The sequence below is a fragment of the Crocodylus porosus genome, unplaced genomic scaffold, assembly GCF_001723895.1.
Source record: "Crocodylus porosus isolate Cpor-Errol unplaced genomic scaffold, CroPor_comp1, whole genome shotgun sequence".
Taxonomy (NCBI): domain Eukaryota; kingdom Metazoa; phylum Chordata; order Crocodylia; family Crocodylidae; genus Crocodylus; species Crocodylus porosus.
Genome location: NW_017728921.1, coordinates 18002367 through 18030040, shown reverse-complemented (window position 1 = coordinate 18030040; position 27674 = coordinate 18002367). Strand labels below are relative to the sequence as shown.

The 27674-nt window shown below is 41.1% G+C and overlaps 1 protein-coding gene across 3 annotated transcripts; it reads right to left on the bottom strand.

The window, feature by feature from the left end:
* Positions 1-622: 622 nt before the first annotated feature.
* PRR14L (proline rich 14 like) lies at positions 623-27466 on the bottom strand. Of its 3 annotated transcripts, none has more exons than XM_019539180.1 (9): positions 27385-27466; positions 25444-25982; positions 23403-23484; positions 11474-17534; positions 7863-7931; positions 7277-7442; positions 6406-6512; positions 4595-4666; positions 623-3864 (listed from the first exon to the last, which is right to left on the bottom strand). In XM_019539180.1, exons 2-9 carry the CDS (start codon positions 25936-25938, stop codon positions 3591-3593), a joined length of 7326 nt encoding a protein of 2441 aa, XP_019394725.1. In that variant the 5' UTR covers positions 25939-25982; positions 27385-27466; the 3' UTR covers positions 623-3590. The 3 variants fall into 3 exon arrangements, with proteins under 3 accessions (XP_019394725.1, XP_019394727.1, XP_019394728.1); XM_019539182.1 differs by lacking the exon at positions 27385-27466 and adding an exon at positions 26814-26895; XM_019539183.1 differs by lacking the exon at positions 7863-7931.
* Positions 27467-27674: the final 208 nt, after the last annotated feature.

Genomic DNA, 27674 nt, shown 5'->3' with positions numbered 1-27674 from the left:
AAGAATTTGTTAGTTTCCTGTGCCCACATTAGCTTAAAGAGCATTTTGTAATGGACTAAATAAGAGCAGTATCTGCATTTCTAGTCAAGTATTTCAAAGCATTACATAGACAGTTTCTCTTAATGTCAGAGTCAGGTATTACTCCCTCTGAATTACATGAAGGTGCAAATTTCATTCCCATCTGAAGAGAGAAGAATCCAAAGTCATTAGTAAACAGAAAAGTTCTCCAAAAAAATTTATTTTCATAAATTAAACACACGCACACAAAAAATGAAATTTTAGATTCACAAACTACTAAACAGAAACAAAACTGCAGGGACATGATAGATCAACGTTATAAAAGTGTACAAATTTTCACCCAACTATTAGCATGACGGCATCAGACATCTCATCCAGGCAGTTATTACCAGCGCTTTAACAAAGTAGCTGAAGCATAGCACATAACAGAACCCAATTCTGAATCAGATATGCTAAAATTGGAATGGCTTGCAAAAAATCATATCCAGCAAACACCGGAACTTGTGTACACAGGCCTAGGTGCACAGGCCAAGGTGCTCCCCTCAATATGTATCAGGTAATCTTTGCTGCTGGGTTTGTAACTGGATAAAATGTATATCTTTTCTTTCAGGAAAATGATACCTCCCCTGCCTAGCTGTGCTTGTCAAAAGAAGCTCAACTTCCTTGCAGGGCTCAAGAACTCTGCAAAATCTTTTCTAAAATACTTAGTACAGTCACTCAGGGTGATATGTGCAGGGCCTTTTCCACAATTATATAAAAGTCCGTATGAAGTGGCACCATCTTACCAAAAGGCAACTGTACATCTGTTTCAATGAAGAGAATGCAAGTACTCATGAATCTGCATCCTCTACATCTCTCTCATACAGAGTAGCTGGGTCAGAAGCAAGTCAGACTGGAGTTGGAGAGACCCAGTTGTTGCATTCTTATTGCTCCCAGCATGCCAGATGCTGCCACAGGCAACAGTCAAAGACAGACTGTTCTGTGAGCACTGCAAACAGTAACAGGGCCAGAGAGGAGGGAGGGGAGGTAGGCACAGAACCACAAATTAAGCTAATATACCTGGAGAGAGGTGTTTTATCCATCATACAGTGGAAAAAAAAAAAAAAAAGGTAATGCTAACATGTTAGGGTTTTCACAAATTCTGGCAAGTATGACATGCAGGGGTTCGCAACAACATTTCCTGAACAGTTCTTGCTCTCATAAATGAAATGAAAAGGGGTATTTCTACTGCTCCTCTGCTGTTTCCAGAAAGAAAGCTTTCTGGGACATGCTACTTCAAAGTGACTGGGAACAAGGAAGAGAAGGAGGCAGCAGACAAAGCAGAAGTAGTACAGAGATTGTGTAAAAGTTTCAAAGCACACTGTAAAAGGACAAAACCCTGCTTGAACCTGAGCTTTTTCCCCAACCACCCAATTCCCTAATTTTGTTACAAGCCCCACTGAGGTTACGTTGCAACACCAGCACACACCCAGCAGTTTCTACATTATCATGTGTTCCACATTAGCATTAATTCATATCATAGTAGTCTTTCATGGCATGAAACCCAAACTTGGGGCATAAAATGACTCTTTTGATAGCTCCCAGTTGGTCAATACCAGTGCTGATAACCTAAGTAGAGAGGAATCATAACATTTTTAGAAAGTCAAAACCTTCATGCCCTCAGCACTGGGATTAGGGGGTGAGGTGGGGGTTTGTTTGTTTTTTAAGGATTCCTTTAGTAAAACAGCAAGGATGGATTAAAATACCACTTAGTGGATCAGCTGGGCATGCATGGAGGTAGTAGAAATGGCATATCCACAAGGTCCAAACTTTACCTCCTTCTACTGAAAACCAAAGTCATAAGTTCATATTCCTCCGCATCAGTTTTTGTGGTTGGTTAAAGATAATCACCCTCCAAAACCAGGGTATGAAAATAAAAAAATCCCATCACAGGAGCTGGGAGCAAAACAAATCCAGAAAATTATTCATTCCGGTCTTAGGCACAAACATTTTCTAATGTTCAGAACTCTTGAATTCTGATGGGTTGTTTCAGTCCAAGTTCTCTGTTCAGTCAAGAAAGGAGCTGACTGAGCAGAAAATGTAGCATGGTATCCTTGACCCTGAAGTTGTCTGGATTGGATCATGAAATCCATTTGCCAGATGCTAGACTTTAAACACCCATTTTGGAGGTAAGTAGAAAGTTGCTATAGGGGCACATAAGTGAAAAAGTGCAAGATTCAAGTGGCGGGGGGAAAAGAAAGAATGGAACTACTAAACTATGTCAGCAATGACAGCATCCCATTAACTGCCTGAAAAAACTCTGTAGGCACTGAAGTGTAGAAGTTACCTGAATTGCAGCTAGCCTTCACTCTCCACTATGCTTCAAGTAAGTTTAAACAGGAGTATTCCAGAAGGAAGCACTGTTCCCTCAGACAGATATAGCTGATAATTACAAATGGCCTTAAGCATTTTAAAAATATATTTTCCACATACTTGGAGGCTCTTTGTACAACACAAGCTATTATGTACAGCACTGTTGTATGCTGAACATCTACATATATGAGCGCCCCAAGCCTAAAATTGTCAAGTTAAAAATGGAAGAAAGACAAAATGCAGAAAAACCTGCTTGCTTGCCGAGATAAAAATTAGCCTTCTTGTCAGAAGTATAACCATTTAAGCGTCCAGCCTCACTTGGAAGTTCCTGGTGCTCATCTCTGAGCAAAGCCCAAAAGTGTTAAATAAAGAACTACATAGGAGTTATAGGAACCTTAGTAATATTTTCCCATTGCTACATTTCTTTCTTCAGCCAAAAGGTAAAGCACCAGCAACTAGGCTAAACTCAACTTAACTATTTGGGAGACCCTAGCATTCTGCACCATTGTTCTTAATGCACGATTATTTTTAAAAGAACAGCATTACAATAAAGGGCGCCCTCATGCAGCAAATTAAAAAACAAGGAAACACAAAGTGCAAGTTAGTTAAGATTTAGTCTTGAGGCTGCTTGAAGCTATGAAAGATAAAAGAATCACAGAAGGAAACATATGAGTACAGAGAAAACCTGAAGTAATTATAAGCAAATCCAGACTAGTAATCTTTAATAATTAAAAGAGTTGGTGGTATCTCAATACAAGAATCCACTTACTTGAATTCATCCCTGTTCCAGCCCCCTCCTTCTGCTGTCCACATGTTCAGATTTAACCACTACAGTAACAGCAGCAGAGTCAAATAAACGTGCAAAAGTTCAGGAGTATTTAGAATCCTAGCATCACTGAAGGTGCGTTACTTCCTCCTTTACTCTCCCTACTTCATTCCTAGGAAGTATTTCAAAATAATTAAACATTAGCCATAATTTTTAGAGAGGTTGGGGGAGGAACAGTGAGAGCCACTGTGTCACACTTATGAAAAGGAATTAGAGGAACGAATCCCACATTATTAAAAATATATATTATATATATATTAACATTTCAAAGTGGGTCACAGCCAACAACTGATCATCAGGTATTAGGACTGAGTGGAATAGAGACCAGCAAATCTTTCCCAAGCGGATCTAAACATTAAAGGAACTTTAGGCCATTCCTAGTTAGATGTCTCCTTCAGCTTCCAGATGCTTGGTCCCGTTCTTCCTCTGCAAAGAAGGCTTCAAGGTCCATTAGTTTCTGAATCAAAAGGGCATCTAGCTCTGTGCCTTGTAGTGCAGCTTTTTTTGCTCGTGTGAAACTTCCAGCCACTTTGATTCTGTTTCTTGCTTTCCTCTTCCGAGGAATGGTGAAGTCCTGAAACTCCAGAATCCGCTTTCTCTTCTGCTGGCTGACAGAGATCAAGGATCCATTTTTCTCCTTGGGCTCCTCAAAGATGGTTTCCAAACACCTGGGAAAGTCAACATGTACAAGTTGAGTATCATTAACTTGAGATGGACTAGATGATTGTTTCAAATCAGCGACCGCTCGTCTTCAGAAATAGTCCCGTATCACCTAGAAGTTAGTATATTTTTTGAATAATTTCTTGTTGGTGCACAGAAATCCAGGGAGTTAATCTCAGCCCACATTTTAGTTCAAAAGTACAAACAAAAGGTTTTATTCCAAAGAACAAAGCGCACCAAAAGCCTGAACAAAATGCACCAAAAGCCAGACAAAGTATTATTTTAAAAAAGCAAAAATGCACAATTAAAACAACATTCTTGTTATCTGACATGGAGATTCATGTGGGATTTGTCCAACAGCTGAACCAGGCTATACTGACTGGCAATACGATTTGAAATGTCATCTTTACCTTCTGAGTTTTAAACATGATACTCAGTACTATGCTTTGCTGCAATGAATGAATTCCCAAACAAGTAATAATTACAAAGAGTAACAATTAAGCCTTAAGCTTTCCCTTAAATTCATGCTGTGGTACCACTGCTGTCTCAGATATTAAGAGCAGGTGGACATCAGCTGCCTCTGAATTAACTTTCATTTATACTTCATTTTTTCAAGTACAAAAAGGCAATGATTTCAATTCTATTTTGAAATGCATTTGTTGTTTCTATTTCCAAAATACCTTTATTTTTATATCAGTTTTATCTGCATCACTTCTCCCATCACAGAATGCAACTCACCTTGTTGTAGGAGGGGACTTGTAATTCTTGTTTGTGTAAATTTCTTCTAAACTAAACTCTTTCTTCTTGAGCCTGGAAGTAGTAATGAATGAAACAGTCAATAGAATTTCACAGCTATCTTCTTTTGCTACCCTTGAGCATGGTTTACCTCCCCTTTATAAATCCTTTTATGATGCTGTCGCAGAGCACTTAGGTGCCCTGCGCCTGAGAACAGGGATGGCTCCAGAGAGGCCCCTAGCGGTGAAAAGGGGGAGGCGCAGCCACCAGTCACCAGGGCAACACAGGTGCTGGTTGCCAGGGGCAACCAGTGAAACCCCCTGACAGGAAGGGGCAGGGCTTAGCCCTTCTTAAACCCAGGCAGGAGGCTAGGGTGGGAGTTCCTCCTCTGACAACCAAGGAGTGAGGAGCTCAGCCAGTGCAGAGAGAAGGCCAAGGTTTGGCTGCACGAGTGTCTGTGGGTTGCTGCCATGAGCTAGAGTATTTTTGCCTCGCAGGGATTAACTGTTGTCTGACCAGACAGTTTAGCTTTATGTTATAGCCCGGGGGCTTTGTGTTTTGCATTTACTGTTTTAACCGGAGGACCGGGTGAGGCTATTAGGGGTAGAGGAGGCCTCATAGGGACTCCCCAGTAGCGTGGGGGTTCCTGGTGCTGGAGAAGGCGCAGTATGTTGTGGGGTGTATTGGCCTAGCCTCAAGAGTGGCAGAGTGGTGGCGAGAGTGGTGGTGAGGAGCCCCGAGAGCAAAAAGAGGGCCGAGACATAACAGGGCCAAAGTCAGATCACACAGGCACCATCGGCGAGGCTTGGGCTGCGGTGTAGGGAAGGAAAAAGGAGCCGCAGATAGCGCCCCCTTTCATCGGGGTGCGTAGAAATGGGCAGCTTCCCGCTAATTACAACGATCTATTAATTAAATAAGATCAAGGTGTGGCAGGAGAGTAAGCAGGCGGTTAGCCCATTACAGGAGGGCGGAGCCATACCCGGAGAGGCTCCAATAGTGGCACTCCTGTCACAAATGCATATTTACATGCAGAAAGCAGAGAGACATGCGCTAATGGATCTTTCAAATGGAACTCTGTAAAGTTCTGGGTTGAGAGCTAGCATTTCTATAAGCGAGAATGCCCCCATCCCAAGCATGCAGTATAGTTTCTAAACAACAATGCTCAACACGAGAGAGAAAGATACCTAACTGAAGCCATCCTAGTTTAAGAATTATCTCCTAGGTCACACTGACCCAAATTATAGAAGAATATTGCCTTCCTCTATAGCATGAGGCACTGTACTTTTTTAGGACTTTTAGGGTATATATTAATCAACTAATTCCCTGTTGTGGCAGAGATGGGACATTTGGTGATGCCATTATACCTCCCTGCTCTTACCCAAGGCATACTGTACGATATCCTTGGTGTTCTGGGTATTTATGAACTAGTAGTTGTGTGTGTAAGCATTTTAAGTGGCTATTTTGGTGGTCTCTTTGGTGCATGCTGGCCTGCAAAAGCATGGGATGACTCAAAGGTCTAGGAGGCCTTTTCCAGTCTTATCTTCCTAAAAATGTGACAACTGAAAGAAACTGTTTAGGCAATAATTGTGCCAGCTACTAATGCTCAACTCTCCTACGGCTCTTTGCTCAGGAAAAGTCCTGATTTAAAACATTACATAACACGCACCCTAACCAGAAACTGCTTATCCAGACAAGCAGGAAAAAAAAGGGCTAAGAAAGGCAAGCCATTTACCCAAGTGGTGATGCTGAACACACTTCTTAAAGAGAAGCAGATCCTAGTATCAGTCTGTTTAAAAGTGAGGCCTCTCACTCACCTTTTTGGTCGAGGGAGTCCCATTGGGGTGAGGTTGGGATCTGGCTTAGGAACAGTTTTCCGAATCCGGATCTGAGAGACTCTCTTTGGCCTCTTTTCTGGTTCAGCCTTTTGGACAATGAAAAACAAAGAAGAAATCATGTTACTAGTCAATGCCATTCCCTTCTCTTTGGAGCCTCAAAAAAATTAAGCAAAATACTAAAAGATAAGAGACAGACACATTAAGGCAGCTAGTAGCACACTACTTTCTTCTGCAACTCAAATCATACAACATAAAATATGTATCTATTTGACTAAAAGACAAGGTACTTCAAAACATTCAACAGGGAATGTACAGAGCAAATCACTGGAGTGTCTTTAAATCAGAACGGGATGTTTTCACAAGAAGGATACAAGGACTATCTCTGTCAGTGGCTAAATGTGTTGTCTTGGTAGCAATCCTAGACCCTGCCTTCTTGGAAAACAAAAGTTGAGTAAGTTCTAATTCTCACATAGTGTTACACTGCAAAGAGATATCTCTTTTGATCTAAGCTAGACTGTCTTGGGAAACTGGTGCAGCACTGTCCTGTACACAAGCTGCTCTTCCAAGCTTCATTGCTTTGTTGCTCTTTTTGCCAGTAGATGGCCAGCAAGAGCACACAGCCTGATAGACTTGCCCCTAGAATGACCCATAATAACCATACAGAACATGCCAGGGAAAAGTATGAGTGCATTTTACCCAGCATACTTCAGAGGGCGTACAGGGGGATAATGGATGTGTACATCTACAGAATCCCAGGACAAACATGATGTCTGTTTGTACCCTAACTGAGCTACTAAACTGTATGCACTGCCTGCTTCCTGTAGGAGCTGATAAAAAGCCACGTACTTACTTTTTTAAATTCAGTGTCAGTCTGAGATCCAGGACATGGTGGGAGAGAAGCATCAACTTCAAAGGGATGGACCTGGAATTCAGGAGCTGAAAGTCTTAGTGGAGACGGAGTTGATTCTGGAACTGAGCAAGACTTTGGTAACAAAACTGAAAATGAAGGTTCCAGCCTATGAGAGAGGAGGGGGAAAAGGGGTGGAAAGGGAGAAACAGAAGATCCAGATTAGTGCCCGACTTACTGTGACAATATTCTAGAATCTAGCACATTAGAAACATAAAATAATGGAAATGAGATCTTTGAAAACTTTCCTCTTTTCCTATCCTCTCTGTTCAGATGACTTTACATCTCTTTACACTGAAGGTTCACAAAGCTTTCTTTTTTTCTCCCCAGTAGCAGGGCTCTTTTACCCCTACCACACATTTTCATATTTGTTTTTATTCAATGGCTTCAGTAAAAAAAGCATCCTTGAGAAGCAAGCTGCCAAACCCATCCCAAAAATGTATTCTGCTGCCCCTTTGGGGTGGGGGGAGAAGGGGTTCACACTCCTACCATATTTAATACATACTGAATGGCATGGCAAGACACTTACTTTATCTCATCACCTGAGATCCTTGCTGCTTCTGTGCCATGGAAAGGCATCCGTGGTAAAGTGACATAACTGGTTCAAAAAGGGAACAACAACAACAACAACAGAAGACAGGAGTTAAGGTTGCACCAAAGAGAAGGAGAAAGAGACTCAGCACAATCTAAACTCCAAGACAAAGAAAATGTCAGCTATGTTAAGAGAGAAAGGGGAAAAAAAAACCCCTAAACCACATGACAGCAAGCCACCTTAGCCATTCACTTCACTAATGTCTAAGCTTCACTGACAGGAGGGAAAGACTCCTATTTTTACTTCTTGAAAAAAGAAAAGAAAAGAAAAGAAAACAGAAAGGAAAGAAGCTAGTGTTAGTCTGAAAGCTGGACATGTTTCCAGAAGTGCTGTGGATGCTCTAAGAAAATCAAAATGGCCTGTTTTTAAAATCCAATTTTAAAACAATTAAAAAACCAAACCTTGAGAGATCTGTCTACTACACACAAAAGTGTAGTAGCAAAATCAATAAGGATGGAGGACTTTTCTACAAGGTTAACCTCACATCCTCTCTTACTTCCACAATCTGATGAGAATGCTCTTATTCCCATCAGTCAACCCAGGCCTTTCTGTGGTGGCTACAATACTTCAACAACAACAAAAAACCAGCACAATAGTTCTTAATCCTTTAAAAGTATGCTCCTATTTTTGTGTACACGCTCATAACATCACAAGAAAAATACATTGTGATCAATCATTTAGAGTGGACTAGACTACATTTCTTATGATTTAATCTTAGTCCCTTCTCCATGTATGCCTACAGGTAATTTTTTTGTCTTTACTAAAACTGGAAAGCTACAGAATTAGAATGGGATGCCTGGTGTTAAAGTAGGGAAACAAACCATATTAAGGAGCTTATATACTTCTCAGTGCAATAAAAGGCATATCAAAAATAGGCATGAAGGAGACACTTGTGTAAATACCCTATGATAAATTTACTCCCAAGTTTAACATTCAGTGCCATAAGTACGGTGCTTTCTTCCTACCAGCATCCCAGCCACTGCAGTCTGGCAGTGCTAGAATTTGCACAGATTTCCCACCTGCAGGAAGCATTCTACTTTATGCAGTAAAATGCAGGTGAAAACATCCCAGCTCTGAACATTTATAGTTCTGAATCTTAGAAAAGAACCAGTAAGGTGCAAGGTTTTGTTTAGCATAAGAATTTTTAAATCACCACCAGGTGGCAGCACCAGTAGCAGATTTGAAAGTAAAAACCACTCCTAATATTTGCTACCTGCCCAGCTATGAATGAATCCAGTTCTTCTGTATGAAGCTGAAACTGCTATGAATTTTTAATCATGTCAAACTCTGCTGATAAAAGGTAGATATCAGCAATCCCCTCCTAATATTCATACTCCCCCACCTTCTTGAGAACGGTGTACTGAGATTATGCTATTGGGTGCAAGTAGATAATTTTTTGATCACAGCATGTTGCAGTAAATATATTTCACTACAGAACAGCAGCATTCCTTCTTGGGAAATTTATCCTGAATACTCACACATTTAATTCAGATAAATCCATTCTGAACCATCCTTCAGACTTGCATTCTCTCATTTTAAAGGCCACACCCTTTTAAATTTGTTTAAAATGGCTGCTTCATCAAAATGTTTTAACATGCCTTATGCATTCTAAATTTGTAGTTATATTTTATAAACTCGGTCTTAAACTTTAGTTTTTCCCTTGCTTCTTGTTTATGCCCATATCCTTCAAAATTTCAATTTTCCTGGTTATTGTATTTGCTTAGTGATTTACATAAATGCTCCAGTGAGCATCAACTATTACAGCACACTTATAACAAACACACTTTAAAGGAAGCTTTGACTGCAGCAGAGGAGTTACATGTCATCAACACGCTTCCTGTTTTTTAAATGATTTCACTGGATTTTAGGGACAAAAAGCACCTTTCTGACTTCTGCTATTTGTCCCTTCATCTGTACCTAGATCTGATTTAGCTTCTCTTTACTTGGGATAAACAACTTTTCACATAGAAGAATTTTCCCCACCTCCAAACTGTCATTTAGTTCTAGGGATAAAAGTCTTTTTGCTGTAGCTGGCTTAGCATGCTGTTACAGGCTGCTTAGCAATCTGTGGACTTAAGTGTCAGGGATGAGGTGGGAGGAAAAACTGATACTTAAACCCAGAAGGATTTCAGTGCAGGACTCACCACTTGCTTCTAACAGTGAAGTGCTGCACGCTCTCAATTCCAGAGAAAAACTCACCTAATATACAGATGTGAGTTTTAAAGTGTCAACATTTTCTTAGGATTTTGCAGGTAGTTTATAGAGTTACCATCAGTGGCTCAGTCAAAATGTAGCTGAATCTTGGCACATTAATACACTTAAGACACATACCAGAAAATTCAGCCTGAAATAGTGAAGAGAACTGGCAGAGAAACCAGATCCACAGGATTATTATGAAGCTGTTCCAGTGGGGCACATTATTCTTTTATTCCAGAGCAGTTCCAAAGTTCATACTTTATACTTATTCTTCCTAATGAAAAACACGGTCAAGACCTTAGTAGAATGATAACATTTTCATTAATGGGCTGAATACTTCAGAATCTCTTGCTAGATAGGGCTGCTTTGTACATACAGATTTGCAGATAATAATCCATTTGGTTGGATAAATCCGAACCACGTTCTTTAGAAGTTACGGTACTGGGCAAGAGGTCACCAGTTTTATATATGGGTTTTTCTACAGTGCTCATAACGGTGGTATCTGAGCTGAGCACTTCTCAAACATGCCCGTGAGGCAAGGAACAAAATTAACCATTTTACAGATGGGGCAGCCAACACAGAACAGGAAATGACCTGCTCTAGATCATACAGATATTTGTGGCAGAACCAGAAATCTCATTTCTCATTCCTAGAACAGCTATTACATCTTTCATGCAACTAGTAGCAAAAACCAAAAACAGGTGACAGTCTCCACTCCTCTTCTCCACCTATAATCTGTCAGATCAAGAGGCCAAAATTCATCAGTGCAGCTGCACTTTTTTGTGCCAGCAACATATCTGGCACAAAGTGTCAACAGGCACAGTTATACATTGAATAGATTGGAATTCAACTTAACAGATCAGTCATTAGAATGCAATTCAAAGTTTAACTGGATGCAATAGAATTATTCCTTTTGTTGAATTTGGAGCCTGTGTAGCCTCTCAAGTCTCAAATTGAGCAGATGGTTCAGATCTCCAAATACTTTCCTACCTCAGAAATCCAGCTGTTCTGCTGTGACTGAATAGAGCTAGTGAAGCAGCTTACCTTTCTGCAATACATATTCTGGCACATGACATATGTGTTACAAGGAGGAAGAAGAAGATAGCAGAGTTAGTGGTTCTACCAAAAGAAGACTAAGAAATCAATTAAAATACTACTCAAATGTAATTAGTAGATAGGGTTTTGGATGGAAGATTCTTCTATGTTAAGCCATTTTCTGAGTGAAGTATGCAGGGTTAAGACAGGAAGTACCAGAACCTGACCCTTCATTGCGAGTTCTTATTCCCTCCCAAAAAGCAGCAAGTATACACCCTGTATATATTTACTCTCAGAAAGAAGTTGATGGGTTTTACCTGTTCTCGATGCCCACACTTGGCTGCCACTTGCAGTGATTGGAATGGACAGGAGGGAATTCAGAAGGACAATGTGCAGAAGGCCCATGGTGGCTCCATATGGAAAGTGCCCTGCCCAGTGAGTAGGGTAATGAAGAGAAGAAGTCATCTGATACAGAAGTTGGAGACTTTAACCCTTTCAAGCCCTGTGTGAACTGTGACATAAACAGTCTCTGGATGGTGGGAATTCGACTGGTTAAATTTCTTCTTCTTGTCCAGATCCTGTAACATCCAGGGGAAGAAAGTGCTAACACGGTATGAAGGCCAAGCATGGAACAATTTGCTTTCCTCTTGGCTGTGGCATTTCTTCCACAGTCATGACTAGGGGCAGGGGCCTCTGTGGTTCTTAGAGATACAACAGAAGAGTGCAGCTTATTACAAAAATTGGTGTCTTCCCTGAAAACAGCTGTACTTGACCAGCTTGGGGACAGGAAAAAGGAGAGGGTCCATTTTGAAGATTGCAGAGAATGTGCTGGTGCTGCTCCTAAAGCTGGTCTATCAACTATGCAATGCTGGGACATAATCCCAGTGAAGTTTGTCAGAGAAGTGGAGTCCAATTTTATGGGAAAAGAAAGTGGGAGAATTGGGGCATTGAGAAGTGGTGATGGAATCCTGTTGCTCAAATGCATTTTGGTGGATTCTCCAGGATAAAGTGCCAAAGGTGGAAAGCTGAACATCTTCATGCACCAACCATCAGCCCAGTGGGAACTTAACTTCACGTTAATGCATGAAGACACTTCCAGTAGCCTATTAAGGTGGCCATACTTTTCAGCCACTGGAAGAAGTTCTGAAGAAGTCTGCAGAGGTCTGAATTTCCGCGTGCTTTTGGCTGGGGACAGTAGCCTGCTGGCCAATGTAGACAGCTTGGTTAACAATGCTGGGTCTTTGGTGCACTTACTAAATTTCAAGCTGCTCAAACTGAACCTATTGGCTCTCTGCTTTGGTATATGGTCCAATCTCACAGCTATTTCTGTTTCCATAGCCGGTGGTTTATCTGCAAAATGTGTAGAGTGGAGGAGTGCATGTTCTTGCTTAAGAATGGTTCCAGAAGAATTCCTTAAAAAGTCTGAGCTCTTAATTTTGGTATTTTTTCTTACAGTTTTGAGCTGATCTGGCATGGCAACTCTCTTGCACTTCCTTCCTGGCTGTTTTTTCAGCAGAAGGAGCCCACTTGGTTTGTGTGCATTCCCAAAGGCACCATGGATTTCACTATGCCCAAAGTTATTAGCTCCTGGAAGCAGATTCGAATTTGGAATAAAAAGGCTATTATTGGTTGACAACTTAACATGAGTCCCTAACTGAAGGCTCATGCTTTCCAGTTCTGGTTCCTTCATATACTGTGAACTAACACCTTTCTCTGTAATCTTTGGCCTTTTCACATCTTGTAAAGTGCTAAACATTCGTCTGGTTTTATTAAAATTCTTGTTGTTCACAATAGCAAAGATCTGTCCTGAAGGATCTTCCAGCTTTGTGACTCCTGAAGATGCCACCAACTCATAAGAGGTGTCCAAAGACTCAGCATCACACAGTGTGCTGGGCTGCAATGGGATTTGTGTGTTCACTTGTTTTTTTGACTCCTGTTTTTGCTGCATCTCCCTCTTCAGTAGTAAGGGGTTTTGAGCTAGACACACTTCTTCTGTCTCCTCATATACATTCTTTTGCTTAAATATTTGACTTTCACCTCCTTGGTCAAGTCTCTCTCTACCAGATCTGTCATTTTCTTCAGTGATTAAGTTACTTGGTGGCTTCATTTGTTTTCTGATAGCTTCCTTGCTGTTCTCTTTGCTCCAAGAACTTAATTCATAAGGGAGACACTCTCCACTGACAGCACATTTCAGAGATGCTTCTGTACAACTGTTTGATTGCATACTGCTACCTGAACAAAGTTCAATTGTTGCAGTATAGTTGGTTTCTGATGTTTCCCCGTTAACTAAATCTTTCCCTGTGAGCAAAGAGTCATCTGTGCTTTCTGAAGGCAACTTGACATTGGGTGATTTTGAAAGATTTCTAAAACAACATATTTTATCAGAACAATTACTCAAACTACATGATGGGATCTGTTCAACACAGTAAACTTGTGAAGGCTTTTCGGAAGTGCTGACAGAGAGAGAAACACAGCTTTCCGCTTTCTTACAAGAACATTGTCTGTTATCTAGCAAAACGCCTAAGGAATCTTTACTTTCAAAAATGGAATGTGTAGGCTGCTTTGTTTTTTCCACCGCTACTTCATTTTCCCTTTCTATCTCATCTTCTACAGAGGTTCTCTTAAATGTCTGTGTATAACTACTATATTGTGATGAAGTTACATCAGTTTCTTTTACAACCGGCTTACTTTTCTTTTCACTTACAGGCCCCTCCTTACTACAAACACTATTGTCTGTGTACACTTTTAATTTAACTGCCTCTTTTAGGAAGTGAATTGCTTTGTCATTCTCTACAGAGGCATTGTTAGTATCAACAGTTCTCTTACCTGACACTGTTACCTCAAGAGGCTCTTTAGCAGGAGAGTGATTGCAAAGAACCTTTGCTGAAAAAAAGCCATGGTTAACCATGTGTGTGTTCTCAGGTAGTGCAAGTGGTTCATCTTTCTGAGGGACACAGTTTTCCATGCTCTGACCAAAATGAGTTTCTGAAGTTACAGGTTTAGCACTAGAGAGTTCTTGGTTCAAAAGGAACTCCTTGGATTGCATTGTGTCTATATCTTTTTGACCATCTTCTGATAGACCAGCTTCTGTAAGAGTCTCAAGTTTAGACTGAACACAAGCATCACTTAATATTAAATTTGCCAGTGAGCACATGTCATTTCTCATCTCTGAAAGAAGGTTTGTATGTTCTTGTTCATCTAACGGGCTCTTAGAGATTGACTGGGAAACAACACAGGATTCAACAATAGTCCTAACTTCACGATTCTGGCCCATGGCCAAGCTATCCATCTTCTGTATTTCAGAAACATTTGCATTTTCTGCAGGCATTAGAGGCTCCTTGCTTTGATCTCTTGTGCTGCTGATAGAATCTAGTTGTGGTGAATGGTCTGTATTTACCACATTATTCAAAGAGCTACATTCCACTACACTTTCTCTGAAAGTCCCTTGAACATCACTTGTACTGCTACAGTTATAACTGTCTGCCTTTAATTCTACTTTCTCCTCTTCAGAGAAGTTACTGAATGAGTCTGTGGAATGGTCTACATTTACCACACTATGTGGAGAGTTATTATCTAACGTACTTTCTTTGAAAGTCTCTTGCCAATTATCTTCTCTTAAAAATTCATGAGGCAATAGAGTTAAGTCTCTATCCTCCTTCAGATCAACCAGCTCATTTTGATTGGAGTCAATAGATATTTTATGGTCTTCACCTGAACTAGTCATAGTCTGTATGCCACTACTGAACATCTGCTGACTTAAGACTTTCATTCGATGCTGTTGATGCCCTGGAACATCACCTACTGTAAGAATTTCATTTTGCTTCTCGCCTGAGATTGGCCCTTTAGGCTCACTTTGGCATTCAAGGTATTGATGTTGCATCTGACAAACACTCCCTTTTGATTGGTTTGCATGTTGAGAACATGTACATTCAGTCCCAAATGACTGGTCCAAATCTTTCTGATGCATGCTGGACTCTGGGTCAGTAGTTGAAGTAGTATACTCTGAGAGATTAAATCCACAAGACAACATGCTAATCTTCCTGAGCATCTCTCTTTTCCCTTTTCCCAGGTCCACCTGCAAGTTGCAGATTTCAGGGTGATGACTAATTATGCTTTTGTTCAAATTTTTGTTGACTAATGACTGTTCGCTAGTATCCTTTTTCCGATTGCCTTCATGAGCCTTTATACTATCCACAGTTTTCTTTCTATTAAATTCATCTTTCTGTAGTCTGTAAGAGTTAATTTGTTCTTGTCCTTTATTTGGATCAGAAGAAATTACAACCCTGTAAGATTCTAGCCTTTCTTCCATTACTCCACAACAGCCATCATCATGTAGCTTCAAGCTTTCCACTTCCATGTTTGCATTTATCTCGGCTTCTGACGAGCTAGCGGTAGATTTCTCTGCAGTGCAAATTGAACATAAGGCATTTTCTGCTGCAGAAGTATGGTTTGTCATATGCTGACTTCTACTTTTGTGACCACGTCTCCCTTCAAAAGGGGTAGACTTGTTTGTTAAAAAAATACATTCTTCAAGCAAGCTGTCACTCTTATGTCCAGGTGGGTCTCCCATGTCCAAGTCACTGATTTCTTCAGTGTTCACTTCAATCTGCTCTTTGAAAGAATGCCTGTTTACCAACACATTATCAAAGTTGGTTCTATCAGACAAGATGCAGCAAGTACTAACAGCTGAACAAGGGTCTTTCATACACTGTTTGTTATGAGAACATGTGCTGCTGCATTCGTTTTCCATATCAGTGACCATAATTTCTGTATTTTCCAGTGGAGACAGTGTGCTTTTTATGGAATCTTTAGTCACTACCATAGAAGTATCAACATTCTTGTGATTTATTGAAGACCAAACTTTATCGTTACAAAGCTGATGACCAGTGGGTTGGGCCTCCACTTTTGTTGATGAACTGATGGATTCATTTCTAGACAGTCTGCTCGGGTACTCATCTTCCTTACAGCTTGCATCACCACCACCCCAAGGACATGCTCTTGATTTATCTGGATCAGGACGCATGGCTTCATATGGTGTGCAAGTAGTTTCTTGGTTTGTGACAAAGCTGGCACTGTTGTTTGCTTTTGGAACTTTATCTAGGCTCATGACCAGCTCTTCTGTCATCACACTGCTCTTGGATTTCTTTTCAAATGATTGCTTCTCAAGTGTAACTTCATCTGCCTTGGTGACAACATCCAGAGAACAATGGCTACTGGGACAAGAATTAGTGTTTTTATTGTAAGCACTGTCAAAGCCCACGTGTGCATCTTCACTATTAGTACAAACAAGGTTTTTTGTTTCCATTGATTTGCTGCTGTTTTCCTTTGTCTGCTGTTCTACTACATAACTACATACATTGCTAGAAGAGATTTGCCATTGGTCCTTATCCTTTTTTAGATTAATTTCTGAAGGATTTATTTTTAAATCTCCTTCTAGAAACTCCTCAGGTGATGAAGCAACAGAACTAAAAACTGAAGAATGACAACTCTTTGAATGAATACCATCTTGTACATCTTGACTGTTATCAAGAATATTACTGTTCTTTACCGCAGTTTCTCTCTGGTTTTCCCCAGAGCTAAAGCTGTGTGAATGGTCAGTACTGCTGCTCATTTTCCTTCGTGCAGCCTTGCTGCTAAATGGTTCTTTGCCCCACACTGGTGGGATCTGCCCTTGTAGCACTGTCTTTGAAATACAATCCTCCAGAAACTGAGGCTGATTTTCAAACGTGTTATTTTCCATATCTTCAACAAGATTATCTTCTTGTGTTTTACAGCTGTCTGTAGTGTTATCTTCTTGTGGCATAGTTCCAGAGTTCATATTACATACACTTCTTAAAGGACAAGCATCACAACTCGCCTTTGAGAGTAGCACATCAACATCACTATTACTTTTAGATGCACTATTACTTTTAGCACTACACTTATGAGAGGTATTTTCTTCCTTCTGATAAGTAGCAGTCTGATAATTAACAGGTATTGCATGCGTTTTATTAACATTATTTGATTTAGATAAGTTTTCTTCTCCAGTCTCCAAGTCAAAATTGACATTAACCTCTGCTGTCAGTGGCATGACAGTACAGGCTGCTATCCCTTTATATTCACTTGCTTCATGTAGATGTTCTTTTGTTGATCCAGTGCCCACAACTGTTAAAGGTTCTAAGGGAACTAAGGTCCTGGTTTCTGAAACCTCACCATTGACCATGACTGTTTCTACGTCTGGACACTCATTGGTCTGAGGTGGAAGACCTTTACTCACTCTGTCATTCCTGTGTCCTGCTTTACTAAATATCCTAGTCCCATCAGCCTTCATACCTTGTGCTTCTTCAGTGGGCTTTAGTAGAGTTTCAGTTGTCACCTGTTCATTTGCTTGGTTTTCTTCTGCACAAGAAAATAAAATGAAATAAAAATATATTCACTATTGCACACTAGGTTAACACGCTTACAACTCATTTTATTTTCCATTTAATATTCAGTATACACTTGCAGGCAGCAGAGACTTACTAATTGGCTCTTTTATTAAAAATGGTCACTGACAAGTTCCACTACCAGTCTGCTTTATAAACGCTCTATATTTTGAGTCCCCTCCTGACACTTTGAGAGTGCTTTAGTATGACAGATGAACTAGTGTATCCTCAGGAACAAAGACGGAAATTTTCAAAACTGCCTAAGAGCTTTTGATTCATAAGTCTCACTGAAGTCAGTGAGACTTGGACTACTTTACTGTACCCGTGTTGGTACTTGAACTTTAGCCAAGTTCTAGAATACAAGCTGTTGGCCAACTGCTTCTGTAATATAGCAAAGGTGGCATAACAGCAGGATTCTGTTTTTACTTGTTTCCTTTTGAGTGGCTTGAAGCTAAACATGACTTTTCTGGCTCATGGTGTAGAATTCAACCCTAGTTGCTTAGTCTTTCCTGTAGGGGAAAAAAAATGGTAAACAGTCTATTAGAATAAAATCAAGCTGGAAAACCAAGGCTTCTCAAGGCCTATAGAAATCAGTTGTCTTGACAACTTCCTTGCCAACTTTTTGGTATCATTTGGAGAATACAAATATAAGCTATAAGGCATACAGAAAGGATTTCAGCCATCTCTTTGATAAAGCATCAATTGCTCTGGCAGCTGAGATTGCATCGGGTGTCCTGCTGTTGAAACGGATCTGTTTTGAGCCAAGCAAAGACCTGAAATGCAATTAAAACAATTCTTGAGAGGAAGGCTCCAGTTTGTCAGTCATCAGCTCAGCCAATTTACCTTGATAGTGAGCTTTCTTTTTACATAAAGAACATGTTGAGATGACAGATGGCTCCCTGCAGGAGAGCAGAAGACCAAATTCAATCTGTAGGGCTGGTGGCCTGTTTTCTTTCTCGATCATTTATGTTAGAAATAGTTGCTGGGTTGTCTGTCAGAGAGTGTTTTTATTGTACAATACGGGGTCATATTTCTGAAGCCACTCTGCAAAGCTCTGTGCTCTTGTCAATTTCGGTTGTGGACTTGCTCTCCTCTGGTCCAGATCCCTCACACAGTCTTTCCTTCCAAGGTATTCAGATTGCATCCATCTTTACCACAGGGTGCTACCTCAGGGTGGAGACAGACAACATCTGAAGCATTTCAAAGTGCAGCTGCACTTTACAAAGTGGAAGGCGCAGAATACTCTGGGATGCTGGAGGATCAAAGTCCCCTTGTGGCACTCTGTAGTGTTCACACTCAAGCAGGAAGTGCTATCCGTCTTCTTCAGGATTCCTTTTGGACCCCCTTCAAAGGGTGCAAACGTCTACTTGGCTTGCCCTCTGAGGTATCTGAAACACTCTGAACATTGCATCTGTCCACACCGTCAGTGACTGTGACCAGCAAAATAAATGCTTTCCTTCAGGACTTGAGGAGAGACAGTTTGTGTTTGCACAATCTAACTTCTCTCCCTACTTTACAATTGATCGATTGTAATAGGGGTTGGCAACCTTATGGCCCATGGGCTGGCAGCTCAGGAAACTGGCAGCACACTTAAGCCACAGCAGCAGAGGCATCCTGAGGGTCTGACTGCATGCTGTATTCAGCTTACACTCTCGCACCTGCCTTTTTCCATCTATTCACTTCACAGCATCTGCACATTACTGAGAGGACCGGGGGGCAAGGGGCACAGTGGGGGGGCTGGGTTGCAAGCAGAAGCCCACAGTCGCCAAAGGCTGCCAACCCCTGTGATAAAAGATAGTAAGAAAAGAACCCTCGCCTCATGTACATTTCCTGCCCCATCACGAGTACAGCAACACGAACCCCCCTACATCCTTCAGCACTAGTGTGGAGACATGACTACCACATGGACACTGGTTCCACACATTTGAGCCAGTAAGATGCAACAGGGCAATTAAAGAAAGAAAACCTCTGACAGTTTCACATTTAGAGCCCTGTCTATCACCATCATATTTGATTGAAACATCAGGGTTTGATCTTAAGCCCTCTTTTATTGTTTGTTCAACCTCCAATCTCTTTGACTCAAAGGACTATTATATTGTAATCAATAAATTCGGAAATAAATTCTGATGATTCACTTTGCTCTGATGGCCTAATTTTTGTCTCATTGTAAAAAAACTGTTCCATAGAGGCCATGGAAATAAAAATACCCAGTGACGCTTCCAGGCTGACTGACTTATTTTTAAGAAAAAGATCTCCAACAAAGTATATACCTAGAGACATTTATGCCCTGGCAAAGCATGTGGAAGTTGACACAATCTTTTCTTAGGGAAGAATCTATTTGCTTGCCATTTGATTCTTAAACTGCATCTGCTTTAGATTCCCAATGCCTGAAGGGGGACTGCGCCCAACAGCTTGCTAAGAACTTTTTTCCAACTACTCAGTTGGTCTAGCAAAAGATATCACATCTACTCAAAGAACCTTGCCTGCCTTAGACCTAACCAGACTCTCATTCTGTCCTAATAACACTTGAGCATGCAGAACAAATAGTTCTAAATGGGGACTCAATGAATAATATTTTCCAGTGCATTTGCTTAGCTTTGTCACCCACTTCATTCACCTCCCTCTGCAGGCAGGTGACGTCTGAATAAAGTTCCAGGCCTGCAACTAATTCAGGAGTTTCAAAACAGAGCCAAAAAGGGTTGCTCGCCTGAGGCCCAGTGTCTGTCTGACAACCCTCTCTTCCCAGGAAGAAGACCAGACTTATTAATCAGACCCCTTCGGGTTTGGGGCTTTTGTACGTATTTTTCTGATTTAATGAGCTAAGATCACAGAATGACAACGGAGAGGGGGAAGGAAAATCCTTGTGTTGCATCTACTGGCAATTTAAATTTCTCTCTTTCGATTGCATTCATTCTCTTAGTCTGACTGGAGAAACAGAACAAACATACATACACAACCTAGATGAAAAGACAAGGCATGTTTTCTCTGCCCTTTAGGACAACACATTTCAGGTTTTGCAACTATACCTTAAAAAAATTATTACCTTTCTAACCCTTACAGTTGAAGATGGCCTACCTAATAAACAGAACATAAACCAGTGCCGTGCTACTTCCCTTGCTAAACCACCAGAAATGAGAGCTTTGGGAAATGTTAGTAGACTGTTAACCTGAAATTTCATCTTAAAAACACTCAAATATTTTCACCACTACAGCTATTCACAAGCCTCTGCTGCCATTTTTTGTGGCTTTAGCCTCATCATTTCTCTCTTTTTTTCAATGTTTTTCTTTTCTTTTTTGGTGGCTGGAAAACTCACAGGAAAATGTATGCACAAGAAGAAAACTTGTTTATGTCTATTTAAAAGCCCATTCATCTCAAATGGATTTTAAACCAAAGAAAAGCTTGACTATTGACATTATTTCACTACTGAAAATTTTAGCAGAAGCATAGCATTATTACTGCATGTAGTGGTAAATACTAGGACAGGTAATGGTACTGGTTACTGGAATAGGGTATCCAAATCTCCAAGATATCACTGGCTCTAAGCTTGGCCACAATAGCAAGGTGAGAAGAAGGAAAAGAAGAAGTGTACTAAAATCCTTGTTATGGTGATTCCTATCGTAAATTTGAAGTTATCTGCAAAACAAAGGTTCCATAGGTCAGAGATTCCAAGTCAGGCTGTTTTATCAAAGTAAGACCTAAAACTTTAACTCTGCTTCTTGGTGTAGATTCATTTAGTGCAATATAATTACACTACCATATTTTCAAATATAGAATTTCATCTTATAACTTGAAAGGTCCACATAATATTTTTAGTAGGTTTTCACCATGATCCACTATCTTCACTTACCAAGAGGCTTCAAGAAGAAAAATTCTCTTTTCTCTCCCATGTATGCATTTTAATTGCTAAGCATGTATGGTGTTTGTACAGCTGCAGCCATTCAGTCTACAAACCAAGTTTCCTTAATCAACAGAACAGCTTTCTTTATGTGAAATTAAAGGATAGTCAAATGAAAAGCCAACTTAGCTAGAAGTCTATGCAGCACAGCATTGTATTAGGTTCTGTTCTTAAAATATGGTATGTTATGTGTAAAGTCACAATAAACCACACTTACGAGTGATTTTCAGATTATTTAAAATGCCCTAGAGCACAGAGAATACAAGATGCTAAAAACGTTTAAGAAAAACATGTAGTTTGTAATTATGGAATAGTAAGCAGTTCAACAGTATCAAAGTGCCCATGTACAAAAGCATGGAATTAAGAGTTACACATGTATTTTTAGTTAACTTATACATTGTGCTGCAACAATTAACTTTTTTTTTTTTAAATAAAAAAATTAAAGATCTCAGAATAAATAGCTTTGTTGGGTCATACAAACAAACTAAAATAGTTTTCATGATCTGGAAACTATCTATCTGTGACTAAACATCATATGGGACTTGTTATGCCACTTTCTGAGGCTTATCAGAATCAGCCTCGTCTTGGTACCATGCAAAGTCTACAGCAACCCTCCCTTTCAGTACAATCTTAACTCTGCTAGTAGCCACATGAATGCATGAATGCAGCCTTTTTTGTTGCTATTTTGTGAACACAATGATACTTCTTACATAAAATATATTTTGCAGCACAATTTTTACGAACTCAAAAAGTGAGCCATTTCCATATCAGATCATAATCCCTTTCCTACACATCCCCATGCCTGGCCTGTCAAGTTATAGGCTTGCGCTAGAGAAGTTGTGAGGCTATTTTTTCCTCTAAATAATGGAAGAGACACAGCTTTTGATTTCTTCATGTTCCAAGGTATCTGAAGCATATTTGTTCCAGCTTTTAAAAACATTTTCCATACTAGTCAGAGACAAAGATTGGAAAACTAGTCTCTGCCCAAGAGCAAGCTTGATGTATTACTGAAAATTAGCCTTCTCTTGGTTTGGTTTTATGCTTAGTCAGAACGGCAGTAATTTACAGAATAACAGCCATAAATACATGCATCTGATACTATCACATTACACGCAGAAACAAAAACCAAATCCTGTATTTGAAATGCAATCTGTGTTTAGTACAAGGTCAGCAAAATCTGTGGTAAGCTGAGAACCCAGATTAGAACAGGACATTAATTACAGACAATCAGGCCTGATTTATAAAAGACACAGCACAAAGGGGCTAAAAAACATGGTTGTTCCAGGACCCTGGAGGAAAACATAAAAATCAGAATATCGCTGTGTATTCACAGCCAGCAGACAAAGTGTAAGCATAAGAGAGAAAAGCCAACATGTGTAGATGGTGACCAAAGCATATGGATGAACATGTACCAGAGCAAGTCAATAACAGGAATACAAAGAATTAGCACAGATGACTTCTCATTTGGGAAAGTGCACATTCTAAAATTGTAGATAGTGGCTAGGTCAGCAATTTTTCTTTCTGCACATCTTTAATGATTAACACTTTTACATAGTCCAGTTTTTGAAAGAGGAGCAAATGCAACATCTGTTATTAACAAACAAGAGCCTCTACCTCAGGGTCAGCAAAGATTTCAGTGTAAGAACTACCACGTGTACACCTTGCTCAGACAAGCCTTTCTAATCACCGAGCACCTACATCAGGAGATAGAAGATTAAACATCCTACCCCTTGGGCAGGGGGCTAGACCCGATGATCTTATGAGGTCCCTTTCAACCCTAATGTCTATAAAATCTATGAAACTTCTCTGTTACTCTAAACACGGCAAGAATTTCTACTCCAAAACAGAACAAAAGAAGCTATCCCTGCTGTCATTCAATACTCATATTAATGAAAGAAGATCATGAGGGGAAAAAAAACAAAAAAACAAAAACACTCAAATATGCACCTTTACTTTTCAGAGAGGTCAGCATTTCATGGCAGCAGGTCCTTGAAAATTCTCCCCGACTTGGGTGTATCCAAGGTTTCTTCTGAAATAAGAGAACAAGTCACCAAGTCAGCAACAACACCCGAGATGGAAAGATAATTATAATATTTGTAAAATAATTCCTGGAACTGTACCCACTCAGCCAACCCTAGTTCTGATGCTGAAAGCATTTAGGGGAGAAAAAATTAAAAAAAACCCAAACCCAAATGCTATGCCTCATTTCTAAGAAGGATGAGGGCTCCCTCACCACCTCTGTTCTTCCGTCTCTTTCCCTATTTTTTTTTAAATTTTCTTACTAATGCTGAGTTACTGTTTCATCTTTAGGTGGAGGCACAGTCAGAAAATGTTTCAGCTCAGGCCAAGTATCATATAGTCACAGAAGCAGTGACAGCAAGTAGATCTGAATACAGTGAGAAGGTCCACACCTTGAAGGGAATGGTAATCCAGCCTCCCAGACTTCATTGTACCCCAAATCCATTTTTATATTCTGCCTCCCCTCCCTCCCCATGAAATCTCTCAAGCAAGTGAGAAAATATGAAGGAAACATCCTAAATCTTGAAGGATGAAGACAAAAAACATAAGAGCATGTTTCCTAGAGACATGTTTCTTGTAAGTACTAATTAATGTCTCCAAACACCTTTAAAGGGCAAGTTTGGGAACAAAAATCCACCAGGTGGCTGGTCACTAAGAATCAAAGACTGAACACGGATACTGATTTTTTGATGCACTATAATCTACCCAATTCCCAAATTTCCTCCTGCACACAATGGGTATTAATGACCCCCTCCCTTTTGATGGGTCTTGAACTCCTAATAATCAGCTTCTTTTCTTCTGATAATTATATGTCCGTTACCATGGGAATTTCCCTTCCTGCTCCCCCTACCCCTCATCTTGAGGGTTGTACTCTTGAGCTCTGTTCACTTGCTCTCCTCCTCAGACCGGATGAGGAACCTCTTGCATTTGAAATTCACGTAACTTTATTCCAACTATACAGTTGGTCCAATAAAACATACTTCATGGAGAGGCAAGATTTTTTGCGAGTGGTACGTGCATCTTTTAATATACCACTGAAACACTCACACATCGATGGATGTGCCCCTGCCAGAGACACTGCTTTCTCTCTCTTAAGCTCCAAAAAGCAGACCAGGGATCTAACTCCCAATAAGAACAAGGAAGATTAAAAAAAAAAAAAAAAATCCTCAGGGCCTCATTCACAATCACGAAGAAAAGGGCTACAGAACTGCCTGGAGACCCAGTAAAAAAAATCCTAAGGGTCTAATTTGCAATCAAAAAGAAAAGGAGTAGAGAACCACCTAGAGACCCAGTGAACAGTCTGGGGATCCACTCCCCAGCTATATATTTAAAGTGTTCACATTCTCAAGGTCCCAGTGCAAGTAATCAAGGTAGATCATAGCAGAATCAAGGAGACATTGATCTATTGTCCAAATATTAAAGATTTATTTTGGAAACTATAGGAAAAAAGATTGTACCTACAGTATAAGTGGAGTCATAAATGGTTTCTGCTTAAGAACTAGCATTTATAGTTATTTTTGTATGTCTGGGATACTATTATCATGACTGCTACTGTCTGCCTGTAATAGAGAGTTTTGGAAACATTGTACCCTCCACAATAATTGGAAAGTTGGTCATTTGAAGTTTGAGAAGGCTTTTCTATTTATTTTTTTTAGTTTCCCTTTTCTTTCTTTCAAGTTACACATGTTGATTTTGCTCTTCATACTGCCATTAACACCATTTTAGCAATATTTAATATAGTGAAAATAAACTCTCCCAAATATTTTATAAGCCACTTACATTTATTCAGATAGATGTTCATTTACACTGAAACAGTGAAGGGTCAAACAACTGTTCATATACCAAGATGTTCTGGCAGCAGGACCAACAGAAAGAAGAAACCCCCACACCCAGCATGGTCTATTACCTGGGTGGTTTCTAGCAACCTGAATTTGAACATTCACTATGATCATTTTCTCTGTTCTCTTACCTGTTCACCTGACCACTGCTCCTCCTCAGTGATGAAAGCAGAACATCCAATGAGCTCTTCCTCAGCATTTTGTATTTCTTCAGGAGCTCCTGTGAGATCTGTCTGGTATCTAATGGCACAGGCATCCTGTTTTCCCAAGCTCCCATTTTCTGCCTCATCTTCCTCAGCAGGGTCTCCAGACTCTTCAGGAAGGGATTCGGTCAGTCCTTTACAAGCAGACTCATACCCATTACCCAAATTCTCAGTTGCCTCAGAGCAGTTTTCCACTTCACAAGTCCTGTTGCCCTCAGATTGCAAAATGTTACTACGTGTTAGCACAAGTGGTGATGCTTCTGGCTTTGCATCTAGTCCAGCATTAGGCTCAGACCCAGCAGTAAGCTTAGTGGAGATGCTGACTGGCAGTCCCGTGTACAATTCCTCTACCACAGCAGACATGGAAGAATCAAGGAGATGTGGATGGTTTCTGTCTAAGGATTCCACTCCAGTTGATAGCATCAGGGCAATCAAAACTGTATACCCAAAGCCTTTCACAGTTCACTCTGAAAATAAAGAGTTTCACTCTGAAAATAAGGAGATAATAAAGTTACTATACACACACAACAAAAATCTTTGCCCCGACAAAAAAGGCTTCCTTGCAGCACCTAGTATGCACATTCAAAAGTATGTTGCAAAGAAAGAAGAAATGTGTGCAGTTCTTGAGCACTAGAGCAAATGCTTCATGAACCTCAAGGCTATTCCTTTTCTTCCCACACAGGGAATGGAAAGAGAGGTTCTGAGGGAAGCATATAATCAAGGAGTCGTAGCCAGGAAACAGTTGTGCTAACCACCCTACATGTTTGATGGCAGTAGCCAAATTTCATGTACTTTTCTGTACTTCTTAAGACTTGTGAAAACTTTCAGGTTCTTTTCAGATAGAAAAGCCACATGGCCAAATTGTCTCCTAATATATACTTTGCTCTGCCTTGTGATTTCCTCTATACAAACAACAGGCATTAACACATGGCAAAATATTGTGCCCTTACTAACTTCACTACCTGCAATTAGCATTTGTTTCATCTTATACCCAGACCCAAACATGTCAGCAATGTACGATGTTCGGTTAACACAATCCCGTGCTTCAAACACAATTACGGCTACTAGTTTCAACCACAGCACCCACCAATAGGCTGCACCACAAAGCTCTGAATTTCATTAACTGGTTCCTTTTCAGACTCAAGGAGCACAGACGCAAGCTTACTGCACAAGACGACATTTTGAAAGCCCACAAATCTCCACTGAGAATGTTATTCATGAAGACAGCATGGCCCAGACCGGTTTTTCCCCCCCACAAAAGACCACTGATTCAATTGCCAGTTGACAAACACTGTTACCCCAAGATGCCTCTGGCTGTTCATTACACAGCCACAACCTGCAAGCCTGTTCCTGCTGGCGTTGGCAGGTGGCCCTCCAGGCTGCGTGCGGATGAAACCCAGAGGCTCCCAAAGGAAGGGGGAGAAGAGTTGTCTTCAAACCTGCCTGCCTGGCACGATGCTCGGTTACAGAAAAGCCCAGGTGAGGCGGCGAGGCACAAGCCGGTTAAGGAAGCTTGTGGCAAAGACAAGTTAAATCCTGAAGACCCTGGGCTGGTTTTTTGCTTTCAGAACAAAAGGACCGGCGGGCACCGCAAGACCTACGGGGAGCCGAGACTCCGCGCCCCCAGCCCGCTCTCCCCAGGGGCCGGCCCGGCCTGCCTCCCTTTCGCAGCGGGGCGAACCGAGCGGGGCTTCACTCGAGGCCGCAAGGCGGGACGGGGCCGCGCGCGGCGATCCCGGCTCCTCCCCGGGGCAGCCCCCGCCCCGCCAGGCTGCAGACAAGCCGATCTCCGCCGGGGGCTGCCGCCTCCTGGCCCCGCGCGCACGGCCAGGGGGAGGGGTCCAGTCCCGCCGACCCCCCCGCCCCCACCTGGGCGGGCTGCAGGCCGCCAGCCCAGCTCCCTGCGCTCAGAGCCGCTCTGTCCTCCCCCACCGCCTCTCCTCTATGGTCACATCACTTCCTCATCCGGGACCCGCCTTCCAAACGAGGCTGTGACACCTCCCAGCGCGGGCGGGCGTTTCCGGCCCACTCCCTCAGCGCGCCGCTGCCTGTGCTCGCGTCGGCCCTTCCGAGCGCCTCCCCTGCTTGGCAATGACAGCTTTTCTGAGCACCTCCCCCCAGTCCAGTCCAAGCTGGCTCTTTTGAGAGTTGAGCCACGC